This window comes from Gossypium hirsutum, chromosome A06 (assembly GCF_007990345.1).
Source record: "Gossypium hirsutum isolate 1008001.06 chromosome A06, Gossypium_hirsutum_v2.1, whole genome shotgun sequence".
Lineage (NCBI taxonomy): Eukaryota > Viridiplantae > Streptophyta > Magnoliopsida > Malvales > Malvaceae > Gossypium > Gossypium hirsutum.
Genome location: NC_053429.1, coordinates 10,226,419 through 10,241,828, shown reverse-complemented (window position 1 = coordinate 10,241,828; position 15,410 = coordinate 10,226,419). Strand labels below are relative to the sequence as shown.

The 15,410-nt window shown below is 33.8% G+C and overlaps 1 protein-coding gene across 3 annotated transcripts; it reads right to left on the bottom strand.

Moving 5' to 3' along the window:
* Positions 1-5,640: 5,640 nt before the first annotated feature.
* Positions 5,641-14,959, bottom strand: LOC107962598 (topless-related protein 4). Of its 3 annotated transcripts, none has more exons than XM_016899045.2 (26): positions 14,674-14,959; positions 14,388-14,477; positions 14,079-14,258; positions 13,804-13,917; positions 13,539-13,697; positions 13,277-13,454; positions 13,073-13,196; positions 12,643-12,758; positions 11,853-12,021; positions 11,595-11,704; positions 11,435-11,504; positions 11,253-11,326; positions 11,028-11,123; positions 10,849-10,944; positions 10,034-10,161; positions 9,685-9,919; positions 9,436-9,600; positions 9,242-9,334; positions 8,950-9,096; positions 8,405-8,515; positions 8,099-8,278; positions 7,692-7,820; positions 7,511-7,606; positions 6,928-7,116; positions 6,480-6,646; positions 5,641-6,352 (listed from the first exon to the last, which is right to left on the bottom strand). In XM_016899045.2, the coding sequence occupies exons 2-26, from the start codon at positions 14,465-14,467 to the stop codon at positions 6,154-6,156; spliced, it is 3,405 nt and encodes a 1,134-aa protein (XP_016754534.2). In that variant the 5' UTR covers positions 14,468-14,477; positions 14,674-14,959; the 3' UTR covers positions 5,641-6,153. The 3 variants fall into 3 exon arrangements, with proteins under 3 accessions (XP_016754534.2, XP_016754533.2, XP_016754535.2); XM_016899044.2 differs by having other exon boundaries at positions 11,853-12,024; positions 14,674-14,906; XM_016899046.2 differs by having other exon boundaries at positions 11,853-11,973; positions 14,674-14,906.
* Between the last annotated feature and the right edge of the window lie 451 nt (positions 14,960-15,410).

Below are 15,410 nucleotides of genomic sequence, written 5' to 3'. Positions count from 1 at the left end.
AAAATTAATTATTATAAAGTTCAGTAATTTATCTTATTGACTCATAAATAGATATTCGGGGCTCAATAAAGATATTAGAAATAAATCGAGACCTAAATAGAGGCTTATAAAATTTTCTTTAATGAACAGTACCACACGCCTGTGTGAACCTAAGACACGCCCATGTTGTCACCCCATGTGACGCACACGGCTTGGACACGCCCGTGTCCTCTACCCGTGTACTTCTCTAACTTGTTGCTCATGAACAAACTAGTTTTACACAACTAAGACACACATCCTTGGCTCTGCCCGTGTGGCCATTCCTAAGCATTCTGTTTACATTATTTTAGATACAGGGGACACACAGTCTACTCACATGCCGTGTAAGGTGCTGTGTGTCTCACACGGTCTGATCACACTCCCGTGTGTCAGGCCGTGTGGACTCAAAATGAACCTTATAGTTCAAGTTTACCAACCCTGCAAACTTTAATAACAAACAACTTAAAATTCAATCTTTCAACCAATCCTAAACATGAATAAATACATCCATTTCACATTAAAATCATCAATGTTACGATCCAACTCGAGTGTATTAGTAAGTGTTTAACATAAAACTTCCAGACAGTGTACTTTGGTACTAATTGAATCAATTCAAATTAAACTATATAAATGACCATATTATAAACATAAACTTTGCATTCATAAGTTAACCATTAACATTCTTACACTATTAACATTCACATTCAGAATGACTTCCAAAAAACAACCTAGGTACATGTCCTTTCTCAAAATAAAATACGTCACCAAGTATTTGAGTTCGGGCTTGGCTTGGATGCTGAGTTGTTAGTCGCTTTCATACCTAACCTGCGCATGGAAACAAACTGTACGCTGAGTATACACTCAGTGGTATTTCTATAAACCAACACTTAAATCATTATTAACACAATATGCATTTAAGCTATTAACTTCAAATCTAATACCACTACTTATATTCAAAATTCTTCCTCAATGAAACATTCAGTTCAACAATATATCAATCAATAACAGTAGATTTCCAGTACAGCAGCACAATCATTCAGATGTCCAGTACAGTAAATTTACCCCTATTAACATAATTCGGACTTTGGTGGATACACAGATCCAACCAACGCACCAGTAGGCACATTGTGCCTTATCGGCTTTGCCGAAGTAAACAGTAGCAGTACGATACATAGTACCTCATCGGATAAACCGAAGCATCGGAAACAGTACAACACACGAAGTGCCTCATCGACACAAAGTCGAAGTAACAGTACGACACTTTTAGTGCCTCATCGACCCATGGTCGAAGTATCCTAGTACACTCATATAGCATACCAATTATATCCAACCTAGCCCGACACTGTTAATAGGGTATTCATTTCACTTTAATTTTCAGATAACAATCAATATACATTTCAATTTAGATATTCACAACTCAAATCAATTCAATACAATAATAACAATACTTCCCTCTATACCACTTACCATATATATATAATAAATGCAAAAATAATTATTAAGTTTGGTTTATAGAAATACAAACCGTAAATTTTTCGGATTACTCCTCGTCAACTTTCTTTTTTCCTTTCTTTGTCGATGTCTCTGGTATTACGTTAGCTACGGAAATTAAACAATTTATACTATTAATACAACAATAATTCACAATAAATATTATTAAATTTTTATTCGATTCAAACTTGAATTTTCAATTTAATCCTAATTAACACTTTTACTTTTATCACTCAATTCATACTTCATTACTATTCAATTTCCTATCATATTCACCTTAAACATTAGATATCCATTGTCAGACCCTAGTTTCAAGTTTCTTTCAATTTAGTCCCTCAAATATAAAACTTATAGCTTCCTTTACAATTTAATCCCTTAATCAATTCTAACTTGATATTTATTCAATTAAATCCCTAATTCAATAATTTGTTCAACATAACCCATGTTTAAAAATCTCCTCACTTTAAAAATTTCCATTTACATCAAGTAATATTTGTCTCTAGAACTCCAAAAACATCAAAATTATAAAGAAATGAACTTATTTGACTTACCAAATTAAGCTTGAGGCTTTAAAACCCTAAATTTCCCTTTTCTTTTTCTTTCCTTTTTCTTCCTTGCCACTTTCGAATTGCTTCTGTTTCTTTTTCTTTTGTTTCTTTTATTATTATTTTATGCTTTATTATTATTATATTATATTTTAGTAATAATTATTATTTACTTAAATAATAAGTAAATACATACATATATTACAAATGTATGTATTATACTTTTTGCACTTGTATTTAATTCTTATCATACATTTGGCACTATTCCTTTTTATGGGTTATTTACTAATTTAATCCCTCTAATTTTCTTTAGTCTATAATTAAAATTTTACACTATATTCAATCTAGTCCTTGTACTAAATTAACCTTAATTCAAGCTAATCCACCTAGCCAATATCTAATTAATCACCCAACTAACATTCGTAAATATTTCTAATAAATATTTATGAACCCAATTTTCTGAAATAGTAGGCCAAAAACTCGATTTTCGATACCGATAAATTTCAGGTCATTACAATTAAAATAATATGACATAGCATATATGCCAGGAGGAATAATGAACATTAAACTTTATTTGTACCGAAAAGAAGAATTTAAAAACAAGGGTTTAATTTAAGGTTTTGCGAAAATAAAATTAAACTTTAAGGAAATTGTTTTAATAACAGTAGCAACGTTAATAAAACTAAACCCACACAAATAAACCTATCGCCTTTTTCCCGGGTCCACAGATTTATGTTCAGGAATTAGCCTTTCCTAGATCATCTACCTCGCCACTGCCATCCGTGACCTACTTACCTGGGAAGTAAGAGAGGAGCGGATGAGTTCATTGAGAACTTAGTGATATACAAGAATCGATAAAACATGCCTTAAGAAATATGGTGTTTAAAACAGAAGCTTAGTTCGAAAACTGTTTTGTGAGCTGGGCTCGATGTAAGGGTGCGAGACTCAATTTGCAGTTACATACTTGTCATATAACTTTGAAACAGATTCATATGTACTTTACTAGAAATTATACTTAAAAACTTGGCTTGTTTCTAAAAGGAAAACTCAAAACATAAACATTTGCTTGTGCTTGTGCTTGTGCTTGTTCTTATTCTTATACTTGTGTTGTTAATAACAATTTCATAAAAACTTGTTCATAATCACTTGCACTTGTTTTTTGTTGGATAAGCAGATCTCTTTATAGTGTCTCACTTGTGACTCAGAGAGTCATTAACATGTCTCATAAGTGTAGTGATAAGCTAAACACTCTTCTGTACGCCAACATATCCCTGTGAATGGAGCATAGCTCGACATTCCCTTATCCTTCCACATGTTCTAGGGCCTTAACACCTAAATCAGAAACTTGCATATGAGTACTCACAATCCTATGGCATGCCATTATATCCAACATATAAGCTCGTATTAGGAGCTCGCATAAAAGCACTTGTTCATATAGATCTCGCATAAAAGCTCGTAAACACTGTTTATAAAATCATACTATAAAAACATATCTTAAAACTTAGACTCACATAGGAGCACGCATAAAAATAACTTTAAAAACGTAGCTTGAAAACAGAATCTCAGAACTTGAAAACAAAGTTTTATAGAAAAGCTTACTCTTGGGACTTAGTTTAAAAACCCAAAGTTCTTGGAAAATATAGCAATTCGCACACAATAATGAACCCTGAACACTCACTGAAAAGCTGAGAAATTTAAACGAGTTTTGTTTTGCCTTTATCTTTGTTGGTAGATGGTCCGACTGATTCGCAACATACATACATGAATATATACAAATTACTAAATAAACAAAACATATACAAATATACGAGCAAACCTAACTTCCTGGACAATCAACTCTAACAGGACAAAGACTTACCTTGGTTTCTACGAACTTGGTTCTGAACAGAAACTTGACAATAGAATAATCGATGAGAGAATTTTCATGGAATAAGGGTTGTATTTATAGGAAACAAGTGTCTTAGTATTCTTTGAATGCCCTACTTGACTTAGGAAAACCAAATCGATTTAGAAGAAGGTTACGTGCATGAAAAGTGTCTTAGATACACAATATCTTAATTTCTTAATTCAAGTATGATTCGACTTTGATTGGCGAACACAACTTGCAATGAATTTAGCGCACCCCCTTACCACATCATTTGGAGTACACTGCTTTGCCGTACCTCCAGTGAACTCCTTACTGATATTCTTTTGGCGAACCCTCACTTGCAAGGCCAAAACTTCTAGGCCTTATCTCGAGACATTACATTGACAATCTGACAATGGCGATCGCTGATCAGCGGAGTTCATAACAATAACGAAAAACTGTTGGGCTCACAAGATTGTTCACTCTTAGTTTTGGTTATCATGGTGTTGGTGCACAAGTTCTTTTCGGATATTCAAGGTGTTTGGGTTTAACGTAGAAGACCCAAATAATGCTTTTGAAAAGTTATTGTAATTTTTAATTATTTTACTTTTTTTTCTTAGGACGAATAGAGTTGATTGATTTTAATTATAATTTTGGTATTTATGAATATTATGAATAATTGAATGTTGATAAATTGAGAATCGTGTCTATACATACATGATTAAGCATGTTATGTGTACTTGTTTGCATATTTAATCATTCCTAGTTGAAACTGAAATTAAAACCTTGTATCGTTTTTAAAATATTAAATGGGAGAAGGTCCTTAAACAAAACCTACCGCCTCTATCAATTATCATTGTGTGATAACATAATAATACTTTGAGCCAGTTAACCTTGGTCGAACCCTATGGTTAGTATTATCACGTGGGCTCAATAGAGAGATTTTTTTATGAATACAACTAATCATATATTGAAATTATCGCACATTAACTAATAAAAAAATACATATTTATAATAGATGTTACGTTGATGGTTATATATTTAAGATTATTCTAGTTAACTAACTTTTTTTTATGAAATTTTTATTTTTATTTTTTTAACAATTCTTCAGTCTGTTTTTATCTTTAATTTTTGTAAATATGAATTTCTTCATATTTTAATATTTAACATTTTAATCTTTTTAAAATTTATAATTTTTATAATAAGTATTTGTTTGAACCATCCAATTCAACCGACTAAGAGATTGAAAGTCAAACTGATTCCACCTTCTATCTGTTTCTTATAAAAAATATAAGAATAAATTGTTAAGGCTTAAAATTGTAAATTTGATTTTACTTTAAAAAAATATTATATTTGAATAAATTATATTTTATTATATTTAAATTAAACTATTCAAATTAATAAAATTAAAATCACAAAACTAACATTTTAAGAAATAAAAATTACATTAGCCTATATTTGGATTGACTTTATAATATAAACTAGGAAAGTAAGGAAAAATAAATATCGTTCAATTTATTAAGAAAGTAAAAGAAAACAAATTTTAAATATGCGTTTTTTTTTAAATAATTTAAATTTTTCCCTTCTTTTCCACTATTTATTTTACATATGATTTACTTTATTTGACTTTTTAACTTTTACTTTAATTACTTTCAATCCATAGTATTAATAAATCAGAAATGAAAACACACTTAAAGGGAAATACCAACTCAACTCAACTACTTTATAAACATTCTATAATTCACCTTATTTGTTTGTGTCGTCTTTATATCATTTTTTTTCCGTATCATATTTCGTGTCACATCCAAATATTACACGGTACGGACAAATAATAGCCGTTAAAACAATTTCTTAATTTAAAAAAAAAAACCCGAAGCATAAGCAAAAAAATAAACATAATTAATATAGTTTCTAGAAGGCTAAATAATAATGGGAAACCCGCCAGGATTCCTAGTTATAAACCAACAGAAATTTTGTCTGATTTCGCTTCTTTTTTTTTCAAGTCTATAGTCAGACAGACCCACCTTCTCTAAGCCAACATCTCCTAAATTTACACCAAAATCCCTGAAATCAACACTATATGCCTTGGCTGCAAAAAGGATGTCATGCGATTCATACCAATCCATTATACTTCTGAAGCTTCCCCTTGAGAATTTCTTTTTAACATGACACCAGGGAGCATATGATAAAAATGCATGCTAGAGATGGATGCTTTGGTTATATCCTTTCTATCAATACCTGCACGTGTGCTGGTCACCGCTGGGGAGGTTCTGAACCAGTTACACCTGATGTGGTACTTGGTCCAGCACCATTTTCAGCTGGAGGAGAGGTGCCCCATTTTCCTTCCGACTCCAATGGCTCCACAATTTGGACTCCACCATCTGTTAATCCCAAAGCAAATTGATTTGGGTCGGATGGGTGTGCCGCAATGACAAGTGGAAAAACTCTCAAGCTGTTCAAGGTGCATTGTTAGAAACTTCCACCACAAAACGTATTGGATTGAATCAAGATATGATAATTAACTATTAACTCAAAATTGTGTTTATGACTGTTTTAATAAATAGAAAGAGAAAAAGCACCTTGGATTTGGAGGTAAATATGCTGCGGGACTAATTCGACATCTCAATCTGAGTGTTGAAGCAGTAAGCACACCAACACTTCCATCTTCAAAACTCACATATATCGATTGGCTGTCACAGGAGTATGTTGCATGAGTAATTGGACCGCTGGCTTCTCGAGGGACCCACTGTTTGAGAAAACAATTCCAAAACAATATTAATAACCTCAAAATTAGCCCCCCCCCCCCCAAAAAAAAATAAAAAAAAGGTTCTATTGACAAATAGCAGACTGTACTAGCAGCAAAACGATTTCTAAAAGGTTGAATTTGGCATTGCCAGCCCACTCCTAAATACATGCATGAAAATATTCTAAATGCAATTACCTCCTGAAGTGCACTTGATTTAAACATAGATTGTAAGCAATAAAAATCTAGAAAATATATATTATACAGCAAATAAGCTCAGACACCTGCTTTAGGCATTCTAGTTTTGGTGCTTCAAATATTGCTATCTGTGTTTCATGAACTGCCAGCAAATGTATCTGATCTAGGTGAAACTGAACACGAGTCTCCGCATGAGGAGATGCTGCCCGGCCATTTGGGATTTGCAAGAACTTACTAGCTTGCTTCTCCCATCCATCTGTGCTCCATACACAGAGCTGTAGAGAAAAACAAACGTGGAATAATTAGCAGACAAACGGAGAGTTAACTCCATAAAAAGTGCTAAAATCATTTTTATAAGACATCCTATTCATGGTAAGTCCTATGAAGTTCTGTGTAGTGTTTAATATGATAAAACTACCAACAAAATAAGTAGGAAAGACCTTATATAAGCATAATAAATTAATATGTTTTCACAAGCATAAATTCAATGGAATCATTCCCTACCCAAGCTTTCCCTATGGTCCTTAACAAGATTAACCCGATCTAAGCCAATGACTCTAAACTTCAGCTTAACCATATCTCAAAGTATCAATTATTCTAGCTTTCTCAAAGTGGATGAACTGCTTTAGGATACAACAAGCATGTGGGAAAGAAGCTAATATTTTGTACCTGACTGTCGGCTCCCGAAGATACAAGCACGTTCAGAGTATGAGAGAAGGCAAGACCTGTTATTCTTTTCTGATGACCTTTTAACTTTGTTTTCACCTGTTAAAAATAGAGCACGTAGTTAATTAAATAATTTCCACTTACGTATCAACAACCATCGAAGTTTTAAGTCAATTAAAAGGACCTCATCCACCCGAACATTGTAAATTTGGATCGATGAATCATCCATGCCTATGGCGATGATATTATTGTCCTGAGGATGAAATGCAAGAAATGTAGCTGCTGGTGGTGGGGGCATGAACGTTGTCATTGTCTGCATATTAAGAAAGCACAAAGATACAACAATGAATATAAAGAAGTATGGAATCAGATTATGCAAACAACGATCATCACAAAAAATAACCTCATTGTCAGTCTGTTTCAACCTAAAAATCTAACCAACTAAACAGTCTCAATTAATCAGCATTCCTTAAACTTCATGACTATAATATGAACACTTATCCATTTAAATGGCCTATTAACCTAAAAATCCAAAGCTTTCCTAAAAATGTAATCATGTCCAAAGAATGAGATGAGTGGAGAATGCCCTACCTTAAATGTCATCATATTGAATAGTGAAATTTTACCCCCTGAAGCCGACATGACGTAAGAATCATTCTTTGAAAGTGCAAAGCATGGAACAGCATCTTCAGGATTTGTATCACTTATATCATTGGTCATCAATATTCCACTTGAAGGCTGCCATAATTGTGGTGCTACACTAGTTGTGGCCTACAACAGACAGGACTTAGTTAATATCTAGCTTATAATAACAATAAGAAAACAAAATCAACTAAAAATAGAATTAGGAAACCAGATATGCGACCTAGCAAAGAGTTGTTAAAGAAATTAAAACACCTTCCCAGTTACGTTGCGATCATTCCTCTGCCATTTCCAGAGCTTGTGTACAGCATTAGACGCTAATGCCAATATGGCAACTCCAGAATTTGTATATATTAGTCTTGAAACCTGAAATCAAGCAAAAAAAAAAAATAATCACTTGTCCTTTTTCTATAAATAAATAAGTACATATTATCAACAAAAATTCGTTAAATTTCAAATCACTAACTGCATAAGACGATACTCTCTCATGGTATTTTAAGCATCTACATTCATCAAGTCATTGAAAATTACCATATTAAATAGAGCACTCTTTATGTTTATTTATCATACTCTACTCAAGAGTATAACCACAGCCTAACCAAACTGCAAATATTTATATAGTTAACTTAGGTACCAAAGTATTAACCACGATAGCTGAAAAACACAATAGTTGTTTGCCACACAGAAGAGGATAAAATCTTATTGAACTATTCATGAGAAGCTGATTTTAGAAAAAGGCATATTAAGGCACAACTATGACCAAGTTCTATAGTGTTACACAACTAGAGACTGAGCTTTACCCTCATTGCTGTCAAACTATCAGGAAGCCTCAAGGAGCGGCACTGTGATGGTTCATTAATTTCTGTAAGTTTCCAGATCCTAGATTTTTCCGCTGACTCTTCTGTAATCCTGGGCTTTATATCAGCCAAAGTTCGAGCATCATTGTTCTGGAGAGACACAAAACAGCAAAGGTTAGATCATAATAGATCATAAACTGTTTCATACAAAAATTACTTGTTAGAGATTGCATTTAAAAGATTATGTAAATTTCTGCCAAATGTATTTAGGGTAAGATTATGAAAGGTAACTCACCGTTCCAACTATAGCAGCTACTGGTGCAGCCCGATCACCAATGGTTGTTCCAATAGTTGCATTGTTAGAGCCAAATGGACCAACACTAGGAGCCTATTACATAAATCAGGCACTCAGGAAATATATTTTCATACAACAAATATGCATAAATGATTGCATAGTTGTACGTATTTGTATATATAAAGAGCTTTTACCTTTACTATAGCAGCAGGAGCAACTCTAGAAGCATCAAATGAACGATTCTCCACCGTCCTTAGGAACCTAACCCCATCTGAGTTTGCTAGAATTTTAACCCCATTATCATCAGTTGAAACAGCTAACAATGTTCCTTCCTTGTTAAATCTAATGCAAGGAGAAGGCTGCATTTTGTTATAACAATTAAGGTTAGTAGGGAGAGTAAGCATCAGACAGCCTAACATGAAATGAGGCATACGCTTATGTACCGGCAATCCACCATCAGCTGGAGTACTTGTTAATAGATTAAGATTGTCCATGTCCCAGAATTTGACAGAGAACTCATCACCAGCAGCCAAGAACCTATTCTTTGTTGTGTCAAATTGAACAACTCCCACAGGTCTCTTTCCAAGACCAAAATATGTCCTCTTGACAGCTCCTTCACTTTCATTCCATTCCACCAAGAATGATTCCCCTTCTTTGTTTGTCCCGCATGAGAACAACCTATAAGTGGCAGATATAAATTAAAGGATTAATATTACTGTTAAAGACTAGAAAGAAAAAGAACAACCCCAAAAGAGAAAGACCAGAATTATGGAGTACAAATAAGACATGAACCTTGTTCCATCAGCACTGTATTGCATTGCTGTGGATGACTGACCAGGAGCATTATAGTCAACTCTTGAGCCCATATTATCATACAACCATGCCTTTATTTTCCCATCAGTTGCTGTTGAGAAAATGAACTGAAAACACAGAAGAAAACGGAAGTCTTTAAGCTTGACAGCAAAATAAACATGAAACTTACAGGAAACCAATGATTAAAAATGTATAAATTCCCCCAAAAAGAAACCCCAAAAGAAAGGTAGATAAGTTCTTAAGGAATGTGAAAGAAACCAAAAGGGAGTGGTGGTTCCATAACAAGCTCAATATCCCAATATTTGAAATATTTTTTCCATGTCGCGTAGTGAAGATTATGTTTACAACCCTCCTATATTTATTTAAACATGACTTAAGCAGAAAGAAGAGGTCATTGGAGGTAAAGCCACTGAATTTACAAACAGAAACTGCAGTTTTCATGCTAGAACTCAAGCAAAAAAAGTTTGCCTTTCTGCTCCAGAACATTGTAAGACAAACCACTCCAAAACAAGTGATTGAGGAAAAGCTAAAAGCAGACTTGGATTAAACATAAATAACATTAAATGCATAATTATCTAATTCTATGCATTCCATCTGTTAAGATTCTTTGGATAAAATGGTGAAAAAATTTTAGCTTAGTTTCCTAAACAAATGATTGGCTTTTTTTTGTAAACTAAGAAAAAAATAAGTGTACATTTTTCAGGGTTTAGGATTTTGGGTCTCACTGTTGAAATGGAAAAGAAATCTAAACTAAAGAACAAGTGAGTATCAATCTCCAAGGTACTGTTTTTTACCTGAATATTTTCCTTGTGATGAGGGCATATGGAATAGACAGGTGCTTCATGACCCTCAAAAGTATGTTGTTTGGCCCCAGAAGCTGCATCCCATACCTACAAGATGTGAGCCTGTTAGAAAGCCATATCAAACAGATGGAGTCAGATTATTTTATAAAAATAAAAAGATGACAAGCAACCTTAATAACCCTGTCCTCGCCACAAGTGACAACAGACAATTGCTTGTTGGGGTAGGAGAACGCGAGATCATTAACACTTCCAGCATGAGCCTCAATCTAAAATAAAAAATATTTCAGTGAATATATTTAGGAGAAAGCACCATGTCCTGTCTGAGGCCACATAAGTAATTTAAATTAGAAACTTAAAACTAGATGAGCCTAATCGAATTGACTGATCAGACAAACCTCTAAGCGGTTACGTAGATCATCACCACCATGGTAGGAATATATGTGCACAATATGCTTGGAGTATGCAACACCTGAAATAGGGAGAAAATCCCAAATCTAGTATTTGATTTGCATGAAAAAATCTCCTATGTACAGAAGTAGGCTATCAGAAGTCCAATTGTTATAGCTCCAAGAATTACCAAAAAGAGCTCCATCAGGGCTCCACACAACACGGTTGACCGAGACTGTATAATCATTCGCCAAAGATGCCTGTGAGAATCAGAAGGTTACATTTTAAGAAGCACAAAATAACTACTTCATGTTCAGTATATCTTGTTAAGAGGTGAAACAAAGAAATACCTGCAGAGGCATTGAACACGCTGAAAGGTCCCAGACCTTAAAAGTTTTATGAGCTATCTTTTCACCACTACCTACTTCCCACACCATGATATCACCGATGTTTGTTCCCACTGAAATTACAAACCAAATACAGAGAAAATACAATTAGCACACAACATGAAAGGGAAGCTAAAACCAGAATACAGAAACGTATGCAATTTAGAGGAAATGAAATCTAAGCATGCATGAAAATTTTTATATCACGGTGGGTTGGCTCACCTAGAAGTAGAATTTGTTGTACTGGATGGAAATCCATGCTCTTGACAGCAGACCCCTGACTTAGAGTCATAACAACAGTCTTGGGCAAGTCATCAAGTGAGTATGAACTCTGACCGTGGGTCTGGCCAGCATATGGAACAGGCAAAATAGTTACTGGCAGATTATTGACCTGCTGAAGGAGCAGCTAATCAGATGCCCTTCATTAAATATCATTTCATGCAAAAGGTGGAAGGATGATGCTATGTTACAAGATGGAGCAGACCTCATACTACTCAGAATTGCAGCCATAAGACTAATGGCAGAAAAACCCTTAAGGTGATATACAAGCCAACAAAAATCCACAAAATTGTCGAAACTGTATAAATTGTCTATTACCAGTTTTTCCCTTTCTGGTGATAAAGAGCAACCAATTATGAGCAATTAATGACAGAAATGTAAAAGTAACCAAGAATGGAACTCAAAAACCAAGCAAAGCAAATAAAATTTTTCATTCTGCCTCATGGACCCTGTTATACCACATTTCATTGATTACTCATAATTTACGTAAAACGAGGAAAGCAGCAACTAATTAACAAAAATTTTCAACTTAGTGTAAAAAGAAGGTTTTATATAAATCTAAATCATTACATGAATTAATTAATTTCCTCTAAACCTCAACAAATTGCATCACATGCATCTCAAAGCCGTACAATTTGATGGATATAAAAAATTGATATGCATGTCTTACACAGAGGTCATCAGGTAAATCTAATTGAGAACAAGAACAATGGGTATTATTAGTATGTGATACCTCGTCTGGCATTGCAAAGGGCCTTGATCTCTTCAAAACATGTTCAGAATCTGCTGACTGGTAGTCCAGAGCTGGGTTATTGGTTGGAGGAGTTCTAGGTCGTTTCAAGATTGCAGCTGCCATTTTTTAAAATATATAGAAGGTAAGATGATAGTCCATCAAGATATGCATTTCACTAAAAGCACTATGCAGCCTGTATCCTAAAATCTCCATGCTCTGGCAAATTTCCAGTGTTTCTTGGTTTTACATCTTAAAAACATACTAGCAACAAATATGCCTTTACCTAACAGTTTCACGTATCATGTCCTGTCAGAGGCCACATAATTCTAAATACAGATATAGCTTCAAAACAGCCCCCGACATGAAAAATGTATAACTTAGTAAAGCAAAAGCACTTTGAAGTCAATGAAAACATCCTATCAATAACCACCTGCATTGTTAGGTGCAGTAAGTCCTATTGGTCCAGCAGAAGCCACAGGATGAGGCACAGGAGTTGGGTTAGCCATCCATCCCGCAAGAGAGGTTGGAAGAGCAGCAGGTGTGGGCTGAAAGGGCTGCAAATACATGTACATGAAGTCAAAAGAAATACACACTCCAAAAACAGCCAAATTACTTATGACTTCTATTAACTTACACCATGAGCACCCAGTGGAGGAAAACCCCCTGCCTTTGGAACAGCGCTCATTAAAGGATTAGTGACAGGGGATGGAGCTCGAGCACCATTTGGTTGCCCACAACTGTGGTCTACAAATAGAGTTTTTATGTCTGGATTAGGTCTTGGATTCTTACAAAGCTGATGCTGCCAGTTCAAACTGCATTAACGACAATAAATAACCGTTAGGAAGCTCACAGACGGAAGGAATCAGGTATAGAATCTAGACACCAGAATATGAGACCTCTGATTTATTAGTGTCCGCAGTCTTGAATTCTTGAACGTAGGAAACTGAAGCTTATCACGGAAAAGGGGGTTAGCCTCTATTAGCTTCTTTAATTCAGCAAGCATTATACCCCTAGCAGATTTTGTATCTCCATATTTTGATAGTTGCTCATTTTCTCTGTGTATTAACATAAGCCATCAAATCTCATGAACACAAACACAAAGAAGACAAAGTTCTGCCATATTAGACAAGCAGAATAGGAGAACTAATATTTCAGTTGTACCTAAAGTTTTCCAACGTCAACAGATGTGTAATTTCCTTAAAAAGTTCCTCATTAAAAGCTGAAAACACTTTTAGGTCCTTAACTAAAATCTCCACGGCTTTGGTGCGATCCCGCCTGCATTTATGTCAGGAAAATACAGATGAACTTACTATCATTCGCTTTATAATGACAACTAAATTAACTTGCAAATTTGATAATCCAACTCACAAGGCTGACCAAGTAGAGGACGGAATTAGAAGACGTATCAAAAATGAACTTTTAAAAAAAGGGCTTACTTGTCCAGTGCTTCAAGGTACTTCTGTTTTCGAATCTCAAAGAAAATTTTCATGGAATATCTATTATCATCAACTTTTGTAAACCCTGAAAGATACTTCTCCACTTCATCCCATTCTCCATTTGTCACCATTTCCTCAAAATATCTCAAATTGAAGAAAAACCCCGACTCTTGCTCCAATCTATTAAATTCAAATATATTAATCAACAAATACACAAAACAATGCATGAACAGATTAAAAATTTTAAATTCTAAAAAGACAGAAGAAAAGAAAAGAAAAATAAAAAAGAGTAAAAAGATAAGAGCATACTTATGAACAGTGTCTTTAAATTTCTCCTCATCAAGGAATTGAAGTATAAGGAACACAAGTTCTCTGCTAAGCGAGGACATGATTCTAATTCTGTAAAAAGAAATCAAAAAAATAATAAAAGAACAAAGAGATCTGAGCTTCTCATAATCAATTATACTTCAAAAAATAACCTAAAAAACCCTAAAAAATTACAGTCCCAACTCTTAAAATTCAACAACCGAATAATATCATCCGAAATTTTAAAAAAAAAGTATATAAAAAAATATAGAATGAAATGAAAATTTACCAGATTAATTGCACAGATCGGAAGAAATTTTTGGAGAAAGCGAAGAGAACGGCAGGTCGTTTTACTGCTTTCTCTTCTTTCTTTTTCTTTTTTTTTCTCCTTTTAGAGCTGTTTGTCTCGCCTGTCTCTCTCTCTCTCTCTTTTCTGGGTTGATGTTTCTGGTGAAGTATTTATACAGAAGAGAAAAGGGTTAGGATTTGAAAGATGAGAAAATAAATTAAGAAACAAACAAAATGAAATTAATAAATATGCTAGCAGCAGACAAATCAAATACCGTAAACGAGACGAGATGAGAAACGAGATCTATTAATATGGAAATACTATATAGGCCTTTCCTCCCAACCAATCAAAATTCTTCCCTAGTCAATTATTTTTTTCATGCAACCTTCCAACTTAAACTCTCTCTTTTTTTCCATTTATATTGAAAATTAAAATAAAATCACAAAAACTAGTAAATTTATTCAAACATATTAAATTTTGGGTGAGCTAAAAATTCAATGTAATTAGAATTTTTTTCTTAAAAAAAAGAGAGTAGAAATTAAGAAAAAAAATCTTTAATAGAGAGACGAAAATGGGGATTTTTTTTTCCTTTTGTTTCTAATCATTTACGTTTTTTTTTTAAATGCAATCTTATCATTAAAAAAAAAGTTTGACTTAGAAGCTAACATGGAAAAATTGGAACCATAAATAAGATAATAAGAAAGGGGTATATAAATAATTTCCCTAGAAATTGGGAT